The sequence below is a fragment of the Filicampus tigris genome, chromosome 2 (assembly GCF_054856515.1).
Source record: "Filicampus tigris isolate MCC_2025a chromosome 2, RoL_Ftig_1.0, whole genome shotgun sequence".
NCBI lineage: Eukaryota > Metazoa > Chordata > Actinopteri > Syngnathiformes > Syngnathidae > Filicampus > Filicampus tigris.
This window is the reverse complement of record NC_141218.1, coordinates 32,527,814-32,553,270: the sequence shown is the minus strand read 5'-3', so window position 1 is coordinate 32,553,270 and position 25,457 is coordinate 32,527,814. Positions and strand designations below refer to the sequence as shown.

At 41.5% G+C, this 25,457-nt stretch overlaps 2 protein-coding genes across 4 annotated transcripts in view; one reads left to right on the top strand and one right to left on the bottom strand.

The window, feature by feature from the left end:
* Positions 1–1,665: 1,665 nt before the first annotated feature.
* sh2d1aa (SH2 domain containing 1A duplicate a) lies at positions 1,666–6,369 on the top strand. Its single transcript, XM_086023609.1, has 3 exons — positions 1,666–1,984; positions 3,354–3,417; positions 5,637–6,369. The coding sequence occupies exons 1-3, from the start codon at positions 1,848–1,850 to the stop codon at positions 5,835–5,837; spliced, it is 402 nt and encodes a 133-aa protein (XP_085879735.1). The 5' UTR covers positions 1,666–1,847; the 3' UTR covers positions 5,838–6,369.
* A 1,027-nt stretch (positions 6,370–7,396) lies between these two features.
* The window catches only part of tenm1 (teneurin transmembrane protein 1), a 298,794-nt gene continuing 280,733 nt past the window's right edge, over positions 7,397–25,457 (bottom strand). For all 3 annotated transcript variants that reach the window (XM_086023607.1, XM_086023606.1, XM_086023608.1), the window contains 6 exons: positions 22,485–22,627; positions 18,732–18,943; positions 18,016–18,317; positions 16,224–16,930; positions 9,365–9,507; positions 7,397–8,916 (listed from right to left, as the gene is read on the bottom strand). In XM_086023607.1, coding sequence (XP_085879733.1) covers positions 8,161–8,916; positions 9,365–9,507; positions 16,224–16,930; positions 18,016–18,317; positions 18,732–18,943; positions 22,485–22,627 — 2,263 coding nt within the window. In that variant the 3' untranslated portion in view covers positions 7,397–8,160. The remainder of the gene's footprint in view (positions 8,917–9,364; positions 9,508–16,223; positions 16,931–18,015; positions 18,318–18,731; positions 18,944–22,484; positions 22,628–25,457) is intronic.

Here is a 25,457-nt window from a genome sequence, read left to right as displayed (position 1 = left end):
CATCTCTGAAACTGTTAAATGTTGTGATGTTTGTTCTAAATTGTTCCATTTTTTTTTTTAAATGATGAAAAACAAAATACTGGCAGTTAACTTGAATATCACTTAGTTTCTGTGCTTCATTTGGTGGATTTAGTTCAAGTCAGGCTTTCAGTGTTCAAGGACACTACAGCCATGGTAGGTGGTTGAGGGTGCACGGTCCACACTGATAATGCTGCCTTTTTGTGGGGGAAAAAAAGTGCTAAACATTCTTCCGTCATCCCCTCCCTGAGCCGCATTCCTCTGCCCCCACCATCAGCAAAGGAATTTTAAAGACTTCTTTCTTTAAACAATAGTTATATTCCTAGGAGTTCCACACGATTATATTTAGTTTGCACCCCAAAGCTATTGGTGGGTCAACTTAACGTTGTTTTATTGTGATGTATGTATAGCGAGAAAATATGCAATGTTTGGAATATCTTTTTTCATATTCTGTGTGTCAGTTAAGATACTTTTTTTTTCCGGCAGCACAATTTTATCAATTAAATCTTATCAGCTGCCTGTTCCATTACATAAATGATATGACTTACTTCTGCTTTTAATTTTGTTCAATGTGATTTTTGTGGGTCCCGAACAATGCATATCGCTGGCGTCACAATTTGGTAGTTGTTTTCACAAATCTATACTATTGATGAGTCCACGTGTCTGGATGGTTTTTTTTGTTGTTTGTTTTGTTTTTTTCAATTATTGACCAATCTAAAGTGTTGAAAATGGCTTGTTGTCTTTGATGACGCAATGTTAACGGTTGAACAAACGTGACTTTTTTGTCTCCTGAAAAGTGACGATTTAGGAGGTATGAGGAATCCGCCCGAAGTCAGCGATATGCACAATTTGCATGTGGGTGTCTATACAGGTGCAGAGCTATGTGGTGGCAACGGCCACCCCTTGTCATTCTCTGGCCACCCACAACACATAGGAGAAAATTCTAATATTGGTGATATTTCTGCCATTTTCACGTGGATGCAGTATTTTTTGATACTAACCTCTTAAGAGAAGAACATTCGATTCTTACAGTCAACATCAATCAAAATCATTACTTTCATCTCATACCATGTAGTGGTAAAGTGATTGTTTATCATACCATCCACAGTCATGGCTTTGTGAAAGAAAATACACACATACACCAATCTTGCACACACAATAATACAAGTAAGAACAAACCTAAAAAAAGTTTAGAATTGTGAAGAATTAAGAGACTTTTGTGTCTCTGTGCTATTCAGATATGATTTGAATGAATAAGAGAGCATCAGCCGTCTGTGACAATTGATCACTGATTGTCAGCTACTGAATCAGTCCATGAGATACTGTACAAGTAGACTATGCAATAGTACACACACAACGGCAAAGCAACGACAAAGACAACGGCATATTAGAGTAAATTAAGTTCAGCAAAATGTGCTTTTTATTTAGACGTTTGCATGGTTATGAGTGGGATGGCACTTGTTCTGAGGCTGATACGATGAAGAATGACACACGCACCAATGCTAAGCTGCTAAACTAAGACTGAGATGCTGTGTCACCCTGGCCGCCCAATTGAAAAATTTCTGGCTACGCCCCCATGTTTATGCCTGCACTTGAAGAAAAAAAACAGGAAGACTGCTGAGCAATGACCTCAAAGTGCGCTTGCTGCCGTCAGTGTCGGTTAGTAGTAAGAGAAGTTCAGAAAAATCCTAAGTCACAGTCAAAGCTCACCAACAGACATTTAAAAGAGCGAGAACGAATAGCAGAAAAAGAGACGCAGCTTTCCAGTTTGGGCCATATAGGCCACCGACCAAAAGTCTTGTATTTAAAAAGTTGAATGTGAGAAGGAGATGGAGAATATACCTGTCTACCACGGACCCATTGGTATGAAGGAGGGTGAGAGACGACTAGCTCTGGATGGACGGGATGGATGCTTCTTGGTTCGAAACAGTGACTCTATACCCGGTGTCTACTGCCTCTGTGTGCTGTGAGTAGAAGAGAAACTTTGACTTCTTTTCACTCGGCATTCAGTAATCACATGAACATAATATCTGGTTGATTGATCTAGTGACTAGGTGGGACCCAGATAGTTCCTGGTGGAACTGTCCAGCGCCGGAACCTTTTTTGTGTGTGAACACGAGTGTGACGCAAACTACCAGGGTGGATACGGAAGTTCCTGAATTAGTTCCTGCGGTCTGAAAGGGGCTATGTGTTACCTTTCGCATATTTTTCAGGTGGGATAGACAGCAAGCCTTGGAGATTCTTTTTGTCCAATTGAACACTATACAACGCAGAAGCGGATCAAAATCAGTGAGTCATCATCTTGTGCCTGATAGAAGGACAATTCAATGTTTGGTGGCCAAATGCTGGGAGACATGAAGTGTGACAGAGGCACACAAAGGTCGCAGTGGTCGTCATCGTTCAGCCAAAATTCTTGACCATATTCAGAATTTGCAGGAATGCCTTGGGGAATCCCCCAGAAAATCAACCCGCCATCTCTCACAAGAAACTGGTATTTCGAGAACATCAGTTTTGAGGATCCTCCATTGTCACCTTAAGCTCTTTCCTTGCAAAATTCAGTTCTTGCAGAGTCAAAATGTTTGCAATAAAGCAGAACATTATGGTACATTATGTGAAGATATCAGTCAGAGGATTGAAAATCCCCCTGGCATGTTGGATTTGATTTTCTTTAGTGATAAGGCTTGCTGTCTCTTGAGCGGACAAGTCAACAAGCGGAATTGTCAGAAATTATGGTTGAACGATGTTTGCCCACTGTGGCCTTTGTGGTCATCTGTCATACTTCCTGTCTACTGAAATTTGGCCATCAAACCTTGAATCAGGTACATTGTTCCTGCTAAAATCTCTCCTGCATCACCGCTGTGTCAGAAGAACTGATTTTGTGGCAAAGTAGGCCTTGATGATTTTTAAGTACTGCTGCGTAGTATAGTGTCCAGTTGAATCTACATTGATGTCAAAACAATCGCCCTGGCCTGCTGTCTACACCACCTGAAAAATATGGTAAAAAATTGGAAACCGCAAACTTTGGGATTAAAAACACAAATTCGGGCGCCTTTTTTGGACCACCCTTATGTATGTGTATATATGTATGCATTATATATATATATATATATATATATATATATATATATATATATATATATATATATATATGTATATATATATATATATATATATATATATATATATATGTATATATATATATATATATATATATATATATATATATATATATATATATATACATGTATATATTATATATATTTGTATGTATGTATAAATTATATATATATATATATTTTTTTTTGACATTTTTTTGTGTGTCCGTGTGTATGCAGGAGCAAAGGAATTGTCTTTACATACAGACTTCACAAGCATGCTGGAGGATCATGGAGTGCAGAGGTACAAGACTTCTGTACCACAGTCAATTGATTGTCATTGGTTGGGGGTTGGAATGTACAGTTTAGTATCTTAAAATCTTAATTATTGAGAATAGCAAGACACTTTGGGCAATTGTATGCATCCGTATTTGCCGTAACAGCATGGTGAAAGCTCTTTTTGGTTCCAGCGTTAAAGGTAGTGCACAAAGCAAGGTCCATAAATATTGCACATGGTTGTTTGTGGGTGAATGTGGCAGACTTGATCACAATCCCATTAATCACTTTTGGAATAAACTACAATAGCGATCGTAAACCATTATAGTGTAAGGTAAAACCTCAAATAGTAATACCCCGAGGTGTTGAATTCAGCATTCAAATAAAATTGCGCCCAATTCTGTGTCCACTATTATTAGTGTCCATTGCAGTATAGGCGTCATAGGTACCTCACTACTTTTCTCTATGGTGCTATGCATCCGGGGAATATCACGTAAGAGCAAATCATTTATTGAGTTTGCATTCTGTTAATAGCAGTGATTTACTTATTTTTACATGTATGTCATTGTTACGACATTACTTAAAAATAATGATTAATCAGGATGATTTTACAATTTTATTATTTTCTATGGGAAATTTTGATTTTAAAATTGAACAAAGCAGAGGTCAGACAGCGTCTTGTCTTCAAACGTGCAGGTTCCTTTGGAATGTATTAAATGACGATTTCTGAGTAGAAGAAGCCCTGTAAAATTGATGCATTTCTTTACCTTTATGGAATAGATTTAAATGTCAGACATTGTAGCGTGCAAAGTGGGAGAAGGTAAGGTGAAACTTTTTCTCTTTCGGCGCTAAGGAGAGGCTTAAACCATAGCAATAATTTATCAGTACACAGTATTTTAAAATATCAAATACAATGCTGTAGGGGTTTAACTGGGGTTACACGTATTTCTGACGGGGCTATATACCCCTACCAAGTAGCCCCTCCCCACCCCGGACTAATTGTAGCTTTTCGGATGTGGAAGGTAGGATTGCACCTGACAGAATTTGAGATGAGGTCTATGATTGAATCTGCAAACACCGTTCTCTGGACAGATAGTGACATCTTAATATTGTCTTTGCTGTGCCTGTTGTGAGGCGTACGATGCGTAGTCACATAAAAATCCCTGCCATCATGTTGTACACCGACACAATCAAGCAACATTGACGAGGACAAACATGGATTGCGCTACAAACTCAATAATCATTTACATTATTCATAACCAGTATTACTTTAATGCAATGTTTTTCATGGTAATGCTTGCAGCCAGAGAGAGAAGAAATGCATGGAGGTTTGAAGGAAGCAATCTATGTGTTTGATTGAACGATTGTGAAAGGCATTCAAGTAATTTTTTTTCCAGTGTGACTGATAGTAAAGAATAGAATGCATTAACAAGTGAGCACACACGCACAACACATTATTTTCAAATGTTCAATTTAGCTCCCGCAAGTGGGCTTGGATTTTGCCAGGTGGAGAGGATGACTTCCAAACATTTTGGTTATTCTGAAGCCACATATGTTTGTGTTTTAATTGGCCACAATGGAATCTCCAGAGATAATGGCACATATTTCAAAAATGTACTCACGACCAACATGAATAATTGTTTTTTGTTGTTGACAAACAACGTGTGAAAAAGCCTGAGGGGAGTGAGGAACTCTTTGTCTGTATTTTCCTAATTTAGCCTCCAATACCCCAGTGTTTTATTTTCCCATCTGCTATCATCACTTATTCTCTCTTCTATTAATTCTGTCTTTAATGAGAGTTGTGCCAAATTGATTGTGCCATATATGAAACAGATTAAAAAAAAAAAAAGTATATATATATATATATATATATATATATATATACATATATATATATATATATATATAAATATATATATATATATAAATATATATAAATATAAATATATATATATATATAAATATATATAAATATAAATGAATATATATATATATATATATATATATATATATATATATATATATATATATATATATATATATATATATATGTATAAAATTTAATTTAATTTTTATTGCAATAGCCCATTCGTATCCTGGACAGTCTGTGATGCATTTTCTTTAAGTGTAGCTGACTCATTTCAGACTAACCGTGTCTTATCCTCCTCTTTTTCTCATGATATCAAGATGAAGTCTATAAATTCTCCTCTGCCTCCTACTTAGCTTCCTTTATTTCTTATCCCCCAGACTATTCCTGGTGTGCCGAAACGACATTTCCGTAAAATTAAGAACTTGATAGCAGCTTTCCAGCAGCCCAGCCAAGGAATTGCCGTCCCTCTGCTTTACCCTGTCACCGCCCAGAGACAGGCGCAAACACCCACAGTGGCGCAGACGCCCAGTAATAGCCTGTCACCACCGCACAGCAGCTTGAGTACTCTCCACCAGTAGTCTTGTGCTGCTCAGGGAGAGAAAAATGAGGAAAAAAATGTTATGGGAACTCTTGGTTCAAAATATAGAAATATATTTTAAGTATTAATTTCAAACAACTTCTGATTGTCTTTTGACACTTTGTCATGTTTTGTTCAAACAGAAAATCCCGATTCACAACCCCACCACCCAAAAAAATCACTAATAATGTTTAATGCTACATTGGTCCCATTTTAAAACTTCAACTATGTATGTAAAAAAAAGATCAATGTGAACCTTTTTGCATTTACACACAGTGGAAGCAATTAGAATATCCAGCTACAAGATACCGGCTCACCTAATAAAAATGTATGGATAACTGTGGGCCTAACTCTATACTTGCAGTCTGTCCTCTTTTTTGTGTGCCACACAAAATGTCTCATGACTTACTAGGAAACGTGATGTAAAATATTCATCGACTGAAACATTCATATCCATTGCTGTATATATAAATTGACAACAAATGTATTTTTATGTGAGTGACAAGGAAAATAAAGCATTTGGGTGAAATATACGGCATAAATGAGTTCTCGCTCTTTGACACACCCACACAGGTGCGTGCATGCACACCCAAATGACACATAATATGGAACAAAATTCAATTTGACATATTGAAGTGCTGATCGCCGTGGAGGGAGTGCTGACTCTTGGGGTAGGATGGGGAGGGTGCGGTGCTACTGTCATTTTTGTGATTGACATTACTGGCTACTCTAGAAAAAAAAAAAAGGAAGTGTGAGCGTGAGCAATAAAGAGGGAGAGAGTGTGAGCATCCATTCAGCCGGGACAGTGGTCTCCTAGCAACCGGACTTTCCCTCTTTTCAGCGCCGAGATGAGGCTGGACAAGTATCTAACGAAGCATATGGTTTCAGAACGGAAGGGAAGGCGCATCGCAAAGAGCTCGTCGTGAACGTATATCACCTGCTTGCAGTCACAACATATGCAGCGTGGGGCTCTGTCATCCGCAGCCCACGAGAGAAACACAAACAATTAATGGCGGGCAGATGGTGGAGTGACGCAGGGAGGGATCGAGGCATGTGGCTGGGGGAGGCAGATGGAAGAGGAGGTGGATTAGTGAAAGCTCACTTAAAAAAAAAAAAAAAAAAATCTTTGCATAAACTTTTTGGGGGAGGGAGGAGAAGCTTGGAAGTGGTTCACATGTACCCTGATTGGCATTTCCTAATGAGACGAGACAAGCTGTAGAGTGCGCTGTAGCCAACTCCAAGGTCTTGCCCCTTCTGCACTCGCCACCCACTCACTGTGCCTCAGCTGTCACATTTCTTCCTCCCGGCCACAGTGGCTTTCTCTTCCCTCCTCCTTCTTCTTCGTCTTCTCCGCTTGTGACAGATGCAGGTTTCTCATGCAAGGCTCAGTTGGAACCATAATGATGGGCGATAATGACAGCACAGATTTGAGAGCGACATTCTCTGAGACGAGAACAAAGAGCGCCCGACAAATGTTTTGCAAGGGAGGCGAGTGAGGACACACATACAAGTGGCAGAGCCAAATAACAAGCCAGAACGCCATCCCAGGGAGCACTGAGATTATTCACACATAATAACTTTAATCAGCATTGGAACCCCATAAAGTCTGATTTTTTTTCCAGCGAGAATATTTACTATAGCCATGTATAATTCTTTGCAAAAATGTAACTGCTCTTTCTATTGATTAACAATACTGACACTTATGAACAACAGAACTTCCAGTTGAGCACTTTTTTTTTCTCAGTGTGAGAGCACTGGCTATGTACATTCTTGATTTGGAGTATACACACTCATACAAACTACCGTTGGAGCGCAGCAGGGGCAGCAACCCAGAAGAGGTTCACTCCTCTTTTAGAGAAGTTTCAGAGTCGACAAGACCTCTCTTACACATTATGTAAACGGGAGTATATCCGGAGTAATTGGCAACTAGAGAGCTCTTGATTTGAGTCATGAAGGAGATAATTCACTGGCAACCGTCAAAGTCTTCAGCTTGGGTAAATCAGAACAAAATCCAAAGTGAAGAAGAGTGTTTAGGACAACAGAAGAGTCAGTTAACTCCCAGGCTAGCAGCGATACAAAAAGCAAAGCCACAACCAAACCACACTTGCTTGTGCCACTGTTAGAAACCAGACAATAATAATAAAATACCATCATTCTGTCACAGTTAAAGGCATTTTGGAAATCTTTTCCCCCTAATCTCTCTTCTTGTTCTGTTTTAATGATGTCATCTTTTTTTTGATACAGTATAGAAAGGGTAGAACAAATTGGAGTTGAGTAGAAACAGGCAGTCTTTGGTGGGCTGGGGTGGGAGAGCCGCTTGAGTGTTACCTGCCTCCCACCTCGCTTAGAGTCATGAAGTGGATGTTGTAGGGGCAGTCGGACAGATCCGACTGCTGCTCTATAGGCAGCGAGTAATAGCCGTCGTAGCCCTGCACACGTCCGGCAGACAGCAGCTGCTGCTTCTCCACGTCGCTCCACGTTCGGCTCCCCGCGTCGCCTAACTCCACCCTCTTCCTCTCGTGGTCCCACGCCCCCTCCACTGCTCTCCGCCTAGCCTCCTCCCTCACCCTTGCTCTCTCCTCCTCCTCATTGCCGCCGTAACGGATGCACAAGCACAGCGCCCCCTGCTGGAGAGTGATGTCAGCAAACCGACGAGTCCTGCCATTGACCATGGCACTCATTTGCGATACGCTCACGTTGACGCCGCTCTCCAGGACGCGCCCACCGACCCCTAAACCCAAAGCTAGGTCTTCCTCGATAGGCCGGGACTGCAGGAAGTGGTGGGTGTCGCAGCCGTGCACTGTGAAAGTCAGCCCATCGAGGTGGACGGCGCCGTTCAAAATGGCAGCCACTCGCCGACTGTCCTCACTGGCCACGCCGATAACTTCTGCGCTTACGCGGCCGTGGGAGACGGCAAAGCGGATGCTGGGGCCCAGAAGAAAGGGCCGGGAACCGAAGGGAGGAGGTCGTGTTGGTCGGTGGCAGGTTGAGCCAACGGGTGCTGAGACCAGAGGCAAACGCTCCAAAGAGATGAAACGCCTCAGCTGCCTGCGGAGCTCACACTGGATTCCCAAAACCACCTGAACAAAAGAAGCACAATTATTGTTACAGTTGACCCCGCATACTCACGTTTCGGCATCTACGGATTCACATAATCGCGGATTTTATTTCGATTAAAAAGAAAAAAAAAGGATACTTTATATATATATATGTATATATATATATATATATATATATATATATATATATATATATATATATAATTTATCCCGAACCCCGCAACCAAATGTGATGTACAAACACTAAGTTCCTAAAATGTTGGTATTTTGTTTTTCAACTACTGTAGAGTGGGTAGAGGTTTAATTACTTTAAGTCAGTTTAGGACTATTTGCATGAGTCACTGAGTCATTAAAAATGAAAACAGAAAACAGACGGTATTTACATTTTCGATCCTAACATAGTAACAAATACCAATTTACGACTGTTTCAGTTTGGACTCAGCAAATACAACCGCAATGGAGTATCCACCTTGCTTGAGTCCCAGTCTTGCGTCTTGGTTTGAGTCTTCATCAGTTCGTACGTTTGCTCCATGCTGCTGATCTCAGGCTTTGGGAAACCTGGAACAACGTTATGAAGCTGGAAGCCAAATAACTGCAGCCAGCTGCCAATGTCTGCACACAGAAATGAAACAAACAGGATGAATAGAGGTGTGAATGTGTATATACATGTGTGTGTCTTGTGTTTTTTGGCATGCTAATAAGTGTTGTGATTGGCCAAGAACATGGGAAGAAAGGCAGGATGATGCAGCAGTGGAAGGAGTGTAAAAGTGAAGATTTGTTTAAAGTTTTTCTTCATTGTTTATTCAGTTATTATTCAGTACATTCCATAATATAAACTGTATATATGAATGGATGTGTGTGTCTGCCTCAATGACCTTGAATTTTGCCCTGAAGACACCCATGGTGCGTTTCTTGTCTAGAGGTAACTGTGATATAACCATTGAAATTTGTATTAAAATTTTGTATAAAGGTATAAGTATAAAAGTTTTAACATCAAAACTATTGAATTCACACATCATTCCCTGCCTCCTTCAAAGACGTCTTGTTTTGCTCAATATGGTAAATCAGAAGTCCAAATACAGATTGAAGTTAAGAGCCAGAAATGTGTTCAATCAGAGCAAATAATTCTGCTTAGCTGCAGCCATGATTTAAAGATAACCCCTCAGCCAAATGTCAAGCCAAAACACCATGCAGTATAACAACATGTCTGCAAAACCAAGTATCAACCAAAACCCTTACGTATTGATTTGGTTTACAAAATGTGACCACAATGACAAGCTTGGTTTTAGAAAATCCTATCACTAGACAGAGGTTATAGTGGTTATGCAGAGGTACGGTTGGGTTTTCATGACAAACGCATTAACGCTTTTAATGAACAATAATATTGCAGATCATGATGGTCCAAATTAACGTTTGATTGTTATGAAAGACAGATGACCTGACCAACATCCTTCATTCGCTCTGACACTACTATTCCATTTCCTTCTCTTGTTCAAGCTTTTGTTTCACCCCTCAGGGAAACTGTGTTCTTGACAGACTAAAGAGGACAAAGCATAAAAGCTAGTGTTGGGGAAAAACAAACAAACTGAAAAACAAGATGATCAGAGCCTGTCCTGTTCCTTGCTTGTGTGTTGTTCAGTCTATTGCATTTTCTCTGTCTGACACATTGCTTCACCTGTGTCATCTCATTCTCAACGGCAGATGTTGTCTACCTACGTGTGTGTGTGTATGTCTCTGTACGTGTGCGAGATGGAGAGTGGGCGATTGAGTGCAATATCTCCCCTTATTGTGCTATAGTTGTCATATAGCACTTCTCACATGTCTCCAAGCAGTACAGTGCAGTACTGCTTGCCACGGTACGGTTTGGATGAGTAAATTCTGAATTGGCTCATGTTTTTGGGGGATGGCAATGTAAAAAACATTTGTTAAAAAAAACCTGTAAACACAACAAGGTACAGCGCTGTGGGCTTATCTGTAGACCATCATAAAACTCTTGTACTCCATCATAATTTTGATTTACTGTTCTTCCCATTGTACTTTCAAATGGTAAATGGAATTTCCTTTGTGTCGCACTTTTCTACCTGAAAGGTACTCAAAGCGTTTTACCACTGTCTCCTCATTCACCAAGTGATCCAGAAGCATGAGGAACAAATGGGGGTTCAGTATCTTTGCTTAAACACTTCCACATGGTGACAAAGGCGGAGGATTGAACCCACAACCTTCGGTTGGGGAGACGACCATTCTACCACCTGAGCCATGCCGCCAGTTTGGGTCAGTCTTCCACATATACTGTAGGCTCTTCATCAGTTGAACACAACAGTAGATCTCCTTTATTTACTTCTTGGCCACTATAAGGAAACAAATTATACTTGTGGTCCCAGTGCATCGCAATTGAGTGCCACACTAAACAGCATGTTAACCCAGTCAACCTCCGAATGTTACCCAAATCCTCCCGACCCACCAGAATTCCCAGCATGAAACTCCTCCTGTTCAACACCCGGTCTCTAAACACCAAAAGTCCCATCCTCTATGAATTCATCATGGACAATAACCTGGATTTTCTCTGTCCCGCTGAAACCTGGCAAAAACCTCTGGAATACTTCAACCTCAAACAAACCACCCCTGTTGGATACTTATACATGGATAAACCACGCACTGAATCCCGTGGTAGTGGGATTGCTGCTATTCACAGACAATCCATAAGAACCACCCTCATCACCATCCAAGCCCCTTCTTCCTTTGAACACTTGTCCTTCAGACTCTCCGGCCCTAAACCCATGATCACCTCAATCATCTATCGGTCCCCCAAACCAAACCCAGCTTTTCTCTCTGACCTGTCTGAATTTCTCACCCAACTTTGTTCCACTTCACCTTCCATTCGCCTTCTTGGGCATTTCAGTATCCACATCGACTCCACTGACTGCAAATTCACCACTGAATTCTTAGACATACTTAACTGCTTCAACCTCACTCAACACATCAACTTCCCCACCCACAACCATGGACACATCCTGGACCAGGTCTGCACTACTGGCATCACCATCAACCACTTCTCCAGCTCCGACCTCACCATGTCCGACCACCTAGCTATCATCCTTGAGATAATCATCCCCATCCCCAAACCCAGACTCAAGCGCACCATCACTTTCCGCAACATTAAGTCCCTCTGCCCCTCCTCACTGTCAACATCTACAACAACACACTGTCCTCCTGCCTCGACCAGCTCGCCCCCCTCAAAACCAGGTCTGTCTCCTTCACCCACACTGCTCCATGGTACACCCCCGAACTCCGTCACATGAAAACCAGGAAACGTCAACTGGAACGACTATCCAACAAAACTGGACTCCCAGTTCACACCATAGCATACAAGGACTACATTCAGCAATATAAAGGGGCCCTCATCACTGCACGCTCCTCCTACTACTCCAGTCTCATCCACTCTGACTCCAACAACCCCAAGACTCTCTTCTCCACAATTAACAAACTCCTCAAACCAATGGTCATCACCCCCCACTTCTTCTCACCTGACAAATGCCGCTCCTTTCTATCATTCTTCCAGGAAAAAAAATTACATCATCTATAACCAGCTGACAGGCGGCACGGTGGTCGACTGGGTAGCACGTCCGCCTCACAGTTCAGAGGTCGTGGGTTCGATCCCGGCTCCGGCCTCCCTGTGTGGAGTTTGCATGTTCTCCCCGTGCCTGCGTGGGTTTTCTCCGGGCACTCCGGTTTCCTCCCACATTCCAAAAACATGCATGGTGAGTTGATTGGATACTCTAAATTGCCCCTAGGTGTGATTGTGAGTGCGGATGTTTGTCTCTGTGTGCCCTGCGATTGGCTGGCAACCAGTTCAGGGTGTCCCCCGCCTACTGCCCAAAGACAGCTGGGATAGGCTCCAGCATGCCCCGCGACCCTTGTGAGGAGAAGCGGTACAGATAATGGATGGATGGATGGATGGATAACCAGCTGACCACTTCCACCTCCTCCACCCGCAACCCACAATCCGTCACTGCTCCATTAACCGACCGGTCACTCACCCATTTCTCCCTGATCACCCCCTCAGAACTCGGTATATTACTCTCTGGCATAAAGACCACTACCTGCACCCTGGACCCTATCCCCTCCACACTAGTCAAAGCCTGTCTCCCTGCTCTCACCCCACTCATTCTCTCGGTAATTAACTCCTCCCTGTCCACTGGCTCTGTCCCCCCTGTCCTCAAAAAAACCTGGCCTTGACCCCGACATCCCACAAAATTATAGTCCCATTTCTAATCTTCCCTTTCTGTCTAAAATACTTGAACGAGTTGTCACGTCACAAATCAAGACACCTTTACTCCAATAACCTCTATGAACCATTTCAATCCGGTTTCAGATCCCATCACAGCACAGAAAGTCTTAAAGTCACAAATGACCTCCTACTCTCCTCCGATACCCACTCCCTCAATATTCTCATCCTACTTGACCTTAGTGCTGCTTTTGACACCATATATCACTCCGTTCTCCTCACCTGTCTTGAGTCCTCTCTTAACATCACCGGCACTGCCCTCTCCTGGTTAAAATCATACCTCACTGACCACAACCAGTTCATTAGCATCTATAAATCTCAATCCAACACTGCCCCAGTCCCCCAAGGTGTCCCGCAAGGCTCGGTGCTTGCCCCCCTCCTCTTTATCCTTTCCATGATTCCCCTTGATTACATAATACGCCTCCTTGGTCTCAACTTCCACTGCTATGCCAATGACACCCAGCTCTATATCTCCACCAAATCCATTACTGCTGCCACACACTCCACTATCATCAACTGCCTGCTTGACATAAAAACGGATGCAGACCAACTTCCTCAAACTCAATAGCGACAAGTCAGAAATCCTCATTATCAGCCCCAAAAAACTTTGCACTTCCTGCCCCGACTTCTCTCTTTGTATTGAAAACTGCCCCGCTTCTACCCACATCCGTAACCGTGGCGTCATCTTCGATCAGTCTCTTTCATTTGAAATCCATATCAAGCACGTCACACAAACAGCTTTCTTTCATCTCAAAAATATCGCCCTTATTTGCTCCTCTCTCTCCCCCTCAGCTGGTGAAACACTGATGCACGCCTTCATTTCCTCACGACTCGATTACTCCAATAGCATCGTTTATGGCTTACCCACCAACACCCTCAACAAACTTCAATGCATCCAAAACTCTGCTGCCCGTCTCCTTACTTACTCCCGCACCTCCGACCATATCACCCCAGTCTTCACCGGCTCCCCATCCAACAATGGATCCAGTTCAAAATTCTTCTCATCACCTTCAAGGCCCATTACAACCTCGCCCCCTCCTACCTCACTGACCTTATTCACCATCACACCCCCACCTGCAATCTTAGATCTGCCCATGGTAACTTCCTCACCCCTCCCATCAGACCTCAGCACCGGACCTGGGGCGATAGAGCGTTCTCTATTGCTCCCTCTGGAACTCTCTCTCTCATCACCTCAGACACATTCACACTCTCCCCTCTTTTAAAACGGCACTAAAACCCCACCTTTTCAAATCTACTTTTAACCTCTAACACACATCTGTTTATCATCATCTTTTATACACTATCGCACCCACATAGTTTTTTTTTAATATTATGATTGTCTTAATCTGTTTTCGTTGTATGCTTCAGCTGTTATTTTTTATTTTTCATCATGTAAAGTGACTTTGAGTGTTTTTAAAGCGCTATACAAATAAAATGTATTATTATTATTATTATTATTATCATTATTATTATGGGCGGCACAGTGGACGACTGGTTAGCACGTCCGCCCCACAGTTCAGAGGTCGTGGGTTCGATTCCAGCTCCGGCCTCCCTGTGTGGAGTTTGCATGTCCGGTTTCCTCCCACATTCCGAAAACATGCGTGGTAAATTGATTGGATACTCTAAATTGACCCTGGGTGTGATTTTGAGTGTGGATGTTTGTTTGTCTCTGTGTGCCCTGCGATTGGCTGGCAACCAATTCAGGGTGTCCCCTGCCTACTGCCCATTGACAGCTGGGATAGGCTCCAGCACTCCCGCGACCCTTGTGAGGATAAGTGGTAAAGATAATGGACGGATGGATTATTATTATTATTTTTGAGAGGAGATTGAGGGCAGTAATATAGACAACTAGGGTAACATGTCAACCTTGTATGCCGTGAAAGATCATCAGGGGTGCCATGGGAAATTTTTCAATTTCACTGAATTTATCCTAAAATGATTATTCATGAATTACAAATACAGTATATCTTTGTTCATCTCTGCCAGGGTCATATGGTGAAAGGTGGTGATGGGAAAATAAAGCTTCATGAAGCACTAAATAGTGCTCTCGGTTTAAAGATAAAGGCTGTAGTGCAATAGAAATGTATTCAATTTCCAATGCATCGTTAAACCAAGATTGCAATCTAGATGAGTCAAAAATGATCACAAGTGCTTCATGAAGCTTCATTTGTCCATCACTGGTTGAAGGCACAACAAATGCTCTTCCATTGCATGGCAGGTGGCACAATAAACCTGTGCATCCACCTATTGCCATTCATACAACAGAATAAGTTGTGACTTCCTTTGAGTATAACAGCAATGTATTAATTAAACAGGCCCAGATTTCACACTGAGAAAGTCAATTTGTGAGTAAATGAGACGAGATCATCATTATTTCAGTATTCATACTATTTGTGACATTTGTGTTTGATGGTGTGTCATAAGATCCATAATTAAGATTGATATAAAATGGCTTCCTTTGCTCAATAAAAGTTAGGAAACACTGACATAGACAACTACAAGTAAGTGGAGTAAAAATAATGCAGTGTCCAGTCACAGGGTAACATTTCAGTCATCTCTAGCCATGTATCCACAACGGCTGACCACTGTGCCGTAACGATGAATCTGCTTGACCAGTGAGTGACCAGAAGTGATTTACATCACCTATAGAATACCAGATCAGTTTGTCTGGAAAGCTGGCTGACCAAGTGTAAGACATAATGCTTTGCATTAGCTGGTTTTGACAGAAAAGTGTCAATAGCGAGTAGAGTAGTGGTGAGTTGAGCAAGTACCATGCAATGGCAAAGGGATATTTCATTCTTTTGCAATACAAAATGAAAATTCTACATCAGCCAGTCAACAGACAGTATTGGGCTTAGTTGCACCCTTCACCAGTGTACTGCCTCACATTACTGCAACCGGTACCTCCACAAAAGTCGGATGGTTTTGACACTGAAAAGCCTACTAAACTCAACCAAACCATAGCGCTTGGTATAACTAGCACTCATCTGTGCGTCAGCAAATCAGTATATCATGAGTGCGTGTGCACACGTGAGAAGCTCACCTGTTGTAAACTGTGTCACCTCCTCCACTGTCCCCACTGGGCAGTTGTTTTTGAAAGCATACAGGTTGAAGGGTCTTGGCTCCTTGCTCAGCTCCACCCATAGCTCATGGTTAGGTGAAGTCCAGCGACCAGCTAGAGTGTCATAATCCCGCCTTCCCAGGTGGACCAGCCGTGTGACAGGATCATACAAGCCTCCGTGGAATCCGATGATGAGCTGAAAGTTAGGGTTGGTGTCCTGATAGACCTCTCCGTAAGGGGTGTAGAGGATCTCTTTGACCAGTCGGCCCTTGCTTGAGAAAACGGCTCTTGGGGTCCCCACGCTGTCACAGGCGACGTAGTACTCCTCCCCGCTGCTCAACTCCATGGCGATGAGGTGACCCTGCAGGTCGTAGTACAGCGACGTGATCAAGCTGCTGCTGTGGTTGTACAAGTGGCTGACCCTGGTGGGGTGCGAAAGATCCGCATAAAAGAACTGCAGCTGCTCGCCCTGGCTCGTTTTAGTGGCCACACGCCGGCCCAAGCCGTCGTATCGGTACCACACGGAGTGGTCGGTTGCTCGGTTGAAGACCCGCATCAGGAGCCCGTTGGAGTTGTAGTCAAATAGGTCGTTGGCTCGCTGACGGAGGAATCCATCTTCATCCACACTGTATTGAATCTCACCAAGGTGCGTGATGCGGTCTCGCTGGTCATAACGCAGCGGAACCAACCTGGAGTCAAGCAGACCAGTAATTAGGCTTTGGATGCATTCAATGCAAAATAATGAGTCTCCAACATGTGAAAATTCTACAAATGTAACTTTAAATGCCAAGTGTTTAAAGATATAACATGAAGCCATGAAGATTGTTTTTATTTTAATCGCATAATAAATCATCCTTAGGGTAGCAATAATGTTTGAAGGGATGTATCTTAATTTCCTGCAAAACATCTACTAATATCATGTTGGTGCCTGGGGAAAGGTTAGATTCACACATATTTCGGGTTGTAAATCTGAACCATAAAACATTGCCAGTTTATCTAGGTTGTAATAATTAGGTGTAAAATTGACTGGGAACCTGAATGTCAAATTTCATGAGACTGCTGAAAAAATCCTGATGTAATTTCTACCAAACCAATGGCCGGTTAACTAGAGCTGAGCAGTAATGGCACTTAGTCAATTTTAAATAAACTATTATATATATATATATATATATATATATATATATATATATATATATATATAGTATGATAAGGGTAATTTCATGAATTTAGATTAACACATCAACCAGACGATAGACTCTCCCCTCACCACCTGCACACGTAGTCATGCACAATGCAAGCTTATGTATGCACACATGCACAAACACAAGCATGTCTGTGGAATTATTGTTGTGTATGTTATCTGTGGTGAAAGAAAGGTTGGGGTCCACAGCTACAGTGGGACCCCTGGTAGTAGTACACTCCAGTTATTCAACTGTCATTTTTCTGCTATATTAAGTAAACTGTATTAAGACTGAGTTTTTTTGTGTTCTACTGATTTATGTGTCCCTGACATTGCAGTGGTTTATTTTTTTGACTTCTGTGCAGGCAGCGTGGGTTCAGTTCAGTGTAAATGTGGGTGTGATACGATCATGTGGTAGTGCCCTGTGATTAACTGGTGACCAGTTCAGGTCATCTACGTTCAGCTGCAGTAGGCTTCAGGACGGGCAGTGTCGAGAATGGTTGGATTATTTATCTGTATCGAGTGTGTGAAGATACTTTGTCATGGTAAACCTGAAGCAGACGTGTCTAAAAAGCAGCATCAATGCAGCCTTACCTTGCACTGGTTCCGTGGCTAAGCAGGTTGATGTTCCCGTTGAGGTCATAACTGTAGCGCCACTGAGGCCGCTCGTTGACAGCGGCACTTTGCAATTGGCTGTCCGCGTCATACTCAAAGGTGTATCGTGTCACATTGCTGTCCACGCCCACCCTAATGTCACAGGTGGTTGTACGTCCTGCAGAGTCATACTGGATGGTCATCCAGTAGGCGATAGATTTGAGGATCTCGTATTGGACCTCCACCACTTGGCCGTATGAGTTAAACACCTTGGTGTGCTTCATCAGATGTGTCGTGATCACCTAGGCAATGGCAGATTGTTAACCAGGCAGACACACGGTAGCCAGTAAAATAAACAGTACAGAGATTAGATGGATTAAATAGATTCACAGGCTGCAGAGTTCAAGACAAAGCGAAAGGTGACCTCCTAACGTATGGACGGATCATTCCATCAGAAGCCAAACGATTTATGGAAAAGGCAACGTTAAGGCAGACTATTCCATTGTTTTACTTGTTCAGCTTTTTTTCAATGCATGACCAATTCAACATTCCTCAAATATTATTAAAAACATAAGTGTACAGGTTGTATGGTAAGCTTCCACTGACTGTGTAATTATGTAAAATGAACCAAAACAATTTACAAAAAAAAATCAGTCTTTTCAGAAACAAAAAACACATAATATGAATAGTGTGTATATGGCTTCGATGCAATTTACCTGGTTGAGGTCATAAAAGATGACACTGAATTTGCCAAACTGCTCCACCCGCCCCGATACGTCAACATAGCGGTACAGATCGATGGGAAGGGGAGTCTCGTTGATGACGGCCTGCATGCTGGTCACCCGAAAGTTATTATAACTGTAGTCGAACCTGGCGTTGACCAATCCCTCTTCACTGAAGCGGAAGATCTGCCGGCTGGTCAGTGGACCTAAGCACGGAAAAGCACATGCGTTAGCAAAACAGTCCCCTGTGTAACCATCACCCAACCAGCTGAGCCTACCTAATCAATTCAATTGACAGTGAGAGTTCAACATCATAAACGGCGGCACGCTCAGCACAATCCATTCATTGGTAACTACCCGCACAGCTCTCTGGCATTTCCAGCGCTGACCTTTAATACGGACAGATAATGAAGTCTAAAGACAACAGCCACAATGGGCCAATGTGCTCCTTAATGTCAGAACATCAACTTCAACATGGTTCATCTAATCTCTTGCAAGTGACTACCACTCGTCCTCCACAGGGGGAGAAAAAAAAAAGCCTGTTAATGGAACGGCATTATAGCTCCATTTCAGATGACTCTGATTGCATTTAAAATGACTGAGCACCTGGATTAGCAGAGTGCAGAGAGCTGGATCATCATTACATCCCCTCTTTTTATTTTCTATCTAATGTTGAATCTGCACTGCCACAAATAGGGAAATGGCAGATTCACCCAGCGTGAGAAGCAGCAGGCTTTTGGAAAACCCAAGGGAACTCATGGTATGCTCCTCTCGCTTCGAAAACTGTCATCTTTCCACTCCTTTTATGCTCATTTTCCCCTCTAACATATATCCCTCTTTTTCAGTCTCAACTCTTTGCTGTCTCCTCTCAAGTTGACAATTACCGCTATCTCCCCTCTCTCCGAACAACCGTTTGCTCTGCTGAAATGAGATCAGTTAAAGGAAGGTGAAAGCCTTTTCACATTGAGGGCAAAGTGATAAAACACACAAACACACCCACTAACGGATGCACACACTAACACACGCACTGACCTGCACATCGGTGTCACGCGGTTTACCTACTGACAGTTAATCACAGGTTTACGTGTCAGGCACAGCAGCATGTGAATATCAAATAAAAACAACAGTTTTCGTGCTCAGCGCAAGTCTAGCGCAAAGCGCAGTCTAACTGCGCACATGGGTGGCGTTTTCTTTCTTTATAGTATTCTCCTAACTTTGCACATGAAGAAATGGGCATTAGGGGGTGTTCGCGGCATTGTGGGCTGGAAAACAGCCGACTCCCAGCCAATCCATTGAAATCAGGGGAGTCGAATTGCAAACATATTTGCAAACCAATTTATCGAATAATCGAGACTAATCGAACTCGGACATGTCACCACTCACAAGCCCTATAAAGCAACACCAACAGAAAACATAACATACCTAGGTCATTAAAAAAAAAAAAAAAAAAAAATATATATATATATATATATATATATATATATATATATATATATATATATATATATATATATATTTAGAGTGCAAAATTGTTTTCTTTAATTTCCAGATGCATACCACTATTTGCATGTGTAGATCAAATTATGCGCTTGCGCCAAACATCATTGGTATTGCGTTTGTGGATGGGTGCAGCACGACACTAGCGCACAACACTCAAGCATGGTAGCGATTTTTAAAAAATCAAATCAAAAATCAGGAATTGAAAATCGAATTGAATCAGGACTTGAGTGATTCGTTACATCCGTATATATATATTTATAAATAGATAGATAGATGGATGGATGGATGGATGGATAGGTAGATAGATAGACAGATAGATAGATAGATAGATAGATAGATAGATAGATAGATAGATAGATAGATAGAAAGCTGCCCAAAAATACAGCAACATTTTAAAAAGAATAAGTTAACTGCATGGGCGGCACGGTGGTCGACTGGTTAGCACGTCTGCCTCACAGTAGGTCATGGGTTCGTTTTCAGCCCCGGCCTTCCTGTGTGGAGTTTGCATGTTCTCCCCGTGCCAGCAAGGGTTTTCTCCAGGTACCCGGGTTTCCTCCCACATTCCAAAAACATGCATGGTAGGTTAATTGGACACTCTAAATTGCCCCTAGGTGTGATTGTGAGTGTGAATGTTTGTCTGCTCTGCGATTGGCTGGCAACCAGTTCAGGGTGTCCCCCGCCTACTGCCCGAAGACAGCTTGGATAGTCTCCAGCACGCCCGCGACCCTTGTGAGGATAAGCGGTATAGATAATGGATGGATGGATAGATATACAGGTAGTCCTAATTTTACGAACGGGTTCCCTTCCTACACTGGCGATATAACACAAATTTCTGCATATGTCGGGCTTCACCGTTAAAGTCGAAATTTACGTCAAAATACTTTGTATAAAAACATGAAAATACATTCAAATAAAAAGCATAAAATGCTGTACTTAGCATTACTGCTGAAAAGTGGATGGAGAAAGAGGAGAAGAGGGCGAAAAAGGCAAAGATACTGCCGGCGCACAAACACACACGATGGAGACACTCTGCGCATGGTCAACCGCAAGGAATGCTGGTCGTTGGAGTACAGGACGTGCTTGTACTTGTGCGTTGTTTGGCGCGAAACCCGTCGCAAATACCCAAGCAGAGGTAAACAAGCTCAGAGACGCAGCACAAAAGCACACTTTTGGAATGAGGAGGAAACCGGCTGCTTCCTTCCAGTGGTGAGTGACATGAAATCAAGTGTTTTATTGACAGTTGAAAGTAACAAGCGGATTTGACGTCCATTTGAGTCATGACGCCGTGTGTCGCCGTACACAGTACACGTATTTAAATGCTGGAGCAACTCTGTCCGCTCAATCATGTAAATGGGATATTCAGAATGTTTCAGAAATCGGAATTTTGACTTTAACCCGAATATTGACTGCATGTAAACGTAGTCACTATGTTGCTGGGGACAAAATGGAGGATGAGGCACGGGCGTCGTAAAATCGAAACGTCGTAGGTCGCGTACGTCGTAATTCGAGGACTGCCTGTATGTAATAGTTGCTGTGCTGTATATATGCAGTACAGCAATAATAATTACAATAACATTAATAACTTCAATATGTTTGCTGTATAAAATATCATGTTTGACTCACTGATTATTAAAGCTTATTGAAAACAAACGATTGGAAATAAACCACAACAGTCATAGTTCAACTACATACTGTACACCCCCACCTACTTTTTAGTGGGGTTTAGTATACTGTGTCTTAGTCTCATCGTTTCATTTTCAGAGATCCAAGTTAACAGTTGAACAGTGGGTGGTCTGCCATGAAAGGTTTGGGTTAACTGCATTTGCACACATGCTTGGCCTTATTCGCACTTTTGCAATTGTTAACCCCAAACACCCAGCGCTGCCACAAACATTGTCACATAGCAGATGGTTTGAGTCACACTTCAAGGATGAGAGCACATGATAAATATTTTGAAATGGGGTTGAGTGTTTCTTTAAAGGGGTGCCTTACTATGTTTGCAAATTTTCATCAGTAAAAAGTTTATATTTTGTCCATAATGAATTTGGTTCCTTCACTACTTTTCATGAACTGTACAATTAACACCCTTAAAAACACATTGTCACTTGCTAAAAAAGAATCACGGGTTGAGAGCTCAGATAACAAACAATCATGGCTCGGTTTGTGATTGTGATTAGACAAAATATTTAACTTTTTACTGCTGAAAATTGCAAAATTAGTAAAGTATCCTTTTAAGTGCATGCGTACCTGTCTGTCGGTATCGTATCGAATTTATGAAGCCATTGTGGGTGAGATGGATGGTTTTGACGCTGCCAGAGGCCTCATCATAAGTGAAGGTGACCAGGGTGGCGTCATATGTCACCTCAGAGAGACGCGCTGATGGTGTATACCTTGAAAAAGAAGAAAATAAGACATTAGTTGTTTGTAATTACAAACTAATCCTGTGGAGAAAATTTTGATTCCCCAACACTGGGCCCAGCCCACTTTGGACTGGGAATCGGCTTGTGACAGTTGAAACCCAAAAAAGAAACGTACAGTACTTCTGTTTTTTTTATTGTCCGAGGCTGTAAAAAAAATGTATCTTCAAAAAGTGACTAGATTCTCTCAGTTACACCTGTCCATGGCGGGCTCTTGGCCCATGTAAAGATGATAATAGTCTCGGTTGCTTAACGCTAATACCAAAACCACAAAGCTAGTAAAAATGACGGATTTGGAAAAGTTTCTTTGCAATGGAGAATAGGCCCAGTAACGAGACAACACAAGAGCCCATCACCAAGAAGAAAAAGAAAGGTGCATTTTTTTGAGCATCATGTTTAAAACAAAATTAACACATTTCAAAATAAAATTACAATTGAAACTCAATTAATGAATTAGTAAGGAAACAGAATGCAACTGCAAAACAGGTTGTATAGTTTTTAAAGATAGAACAAAAGACAATTGAAAAGCTGATTGCAACATTTTTTTTCCCTTTTTTTAAATTTATGGTCACACAAATGATATTGATGATGAAATAAGATAAAGTGAAAAGCAGGTTGCCCAAGCTGCTGTTTTTTTTTTTTTTTAAATCTTATTTTTTAACTTATTCTTCTGCGTATTTAAGCAGAAAGTGACTTTTATAAAGCTTTTTAAATTGCACCTGGTTTTTGGCGGCTTTGATTTCTTCATCAAGACAATTCCATAAATTTACACCACATGTTGTAACACACATAATTTTAAGAGTGGTTCGGGAATATGTTTTTTTTATTAATTCATTTTTTCCCTCGATTATAGATTCCTTCTCTTCTGCTAAACATTTTCGGATATTAACTAGAAGCAAATTTTTGTGTATTTAGAACATCAACTGATTTGTTTTCAATTCTACAAGGTCCTTAAAAAAAGTTAGAAAAAGGGCATTAGCATGATCCCAACATCCTGCAAAGCTAATAATTCGTAATGCTTTTTTTTGATTTGCACATAATGCTTCGATATTACACTGACATGAATTTGCCAATTTCACAGACAATACCAGGAGACACACTTGAAATATGGATTTACGGCGAAATGATTCCCACGCATGCAGCTTGCACGGCACAATACACGGCGGGCTGCTCTTGATTTAGCGTTAGGGTGAGGTATTCATGGAGTGAATATTTGTTCCGTGGTGCCTTGTCATGTTGTCACGTTTCAGGAGGACTTTGCTAATATATACAGTCATTATATTAAAATGTGACTTCACGTTTATTTTTATATCCACAAAAACAATTTTTTTGTGTTGCCCGCATCATTCATGATAGGCCTTACCATAGTGACCATGTAAAAGTGTTGTCTTTACCCTTGTTAAGGGCATTTTATTAATTGGCCCACCCCTCAAACTCCACACACACACCAAAGTTGCAATGTTGTTACCCCCGGAAAAATATGCATCCCCTACAACTTGAGTTGGCATGTGGCTGTTCTGATTTTGGTGCGTCAAATATATCAGAAAATGTTTCCACATCCCCTCTGCAATGTGCTCACATACTAGTCATTGCTGTTTGGTGCACAGAATCAGTATTTCTAGGGATGTTCGAGATGTCCTACTGTGTGAGTGGTCATTGAACGCAGAGAACATGCAAACTCCACACGACCTTTGCACTGTGAGGCGGACGTGCTAACCAGTCGACTACCGTGCCGTCCCAAGTGAGAACAGTGCTTGCTAATATTCGCTTCTCTATGGTGCTATCGATCGTTGAATGCAGGGGTTTATAAAACTGAAAATCCCAGCACACAAAAGTGTGTTCTTCATGTCTTTAAATGGAAACAAGCATGTAATGTCACTGCTCTCACTCCATGCGTGTGCGCTACCACAGCAGTGGATACAATTGTTTTCTGGGGTAACTATGGAGGACCAAAACTGCCAAAATCCCCCAAAATAAAAGTGATCATAAAAACAAATGTATAAAAATATAATTGAAAAAATAAAATATGAATACGTTGATATTTATGTTATGACTGGTTGTTACATGATGTATCAGTTGCGATGGTCCTTTGTCCTTTAATATGTCACATAGGACCGATGACTTAATAGTTTATGAGCTTGAGTTACTCAGTGACACGTCGTCAGTACGTCAAACATTTTTCGAGTGGGGATGCAAACTCTCTTCCAGTCCAGCTCTCTGTTTTACTTGGCATCCACAAATGCAATATGCAATGATGTTTGGTGCGTGTCAAGTAGAGCTGCCACAAACTATTATTTTGCTAGTCAACAATAGTCATGAGTAGCCGACTAATCGGATCATAAATCACCGCATAATCGTACAGCTAGAATTCTTTAAGGTATGCACAAAAGAATAATAAGAATAATTGTACCAACATTTCTGACATGTCTACGATGGAGTAATTGAAATTAAAGACGATACTGTGGCCTTTTCAAGCTATAAATGTTTAGAGCATTTTAAAATGGAACCCACAACTATACACTATGCTGAGTTGCACTAATACTATGAAACTGCCTATAAATACTAAAAGAAATACTATATTTCATAAATCATATATTTCACTTTTCTTGGGCACCAAGGCTTTTGTTAATGTAGAAGAGAGTGAAATCATATGAGTAAACTTAGGTAAAAGCACTGTGCTAAATAAAATTAAACACTTGTATTGGTTCGTAATTTAGTTTTTATTCAACCCCGATCCGAAACGTTTTGTTTTGCTTCTCTAATATGCATACCCGTCCAATCATTAGATCTATACATTCAAAAT

Coding starts and splice junctions, on each gene's coding strand:
- sh2d1aa (XM_086023609.1), top strand. CDS start 1,848: ATGGAGAATATACCTGTCTACCACGGACCCATTGGTATGAAGGAGGGT. Junction 1,985..3,353: donor GTCTACTGCCTCTGTGTGCT/GTGAGTAGAAGA, acceptor GTGTGTATGCAG/GAGCAAAGGAATTGTCTTTA. Junction 3,418..5,636: donor GAGGATCATGGAGTGCAGAG/GTACAAGACTTC, acceptor CTTATCCCCCAG/ACTATTCCTGGTGTGCCGAA.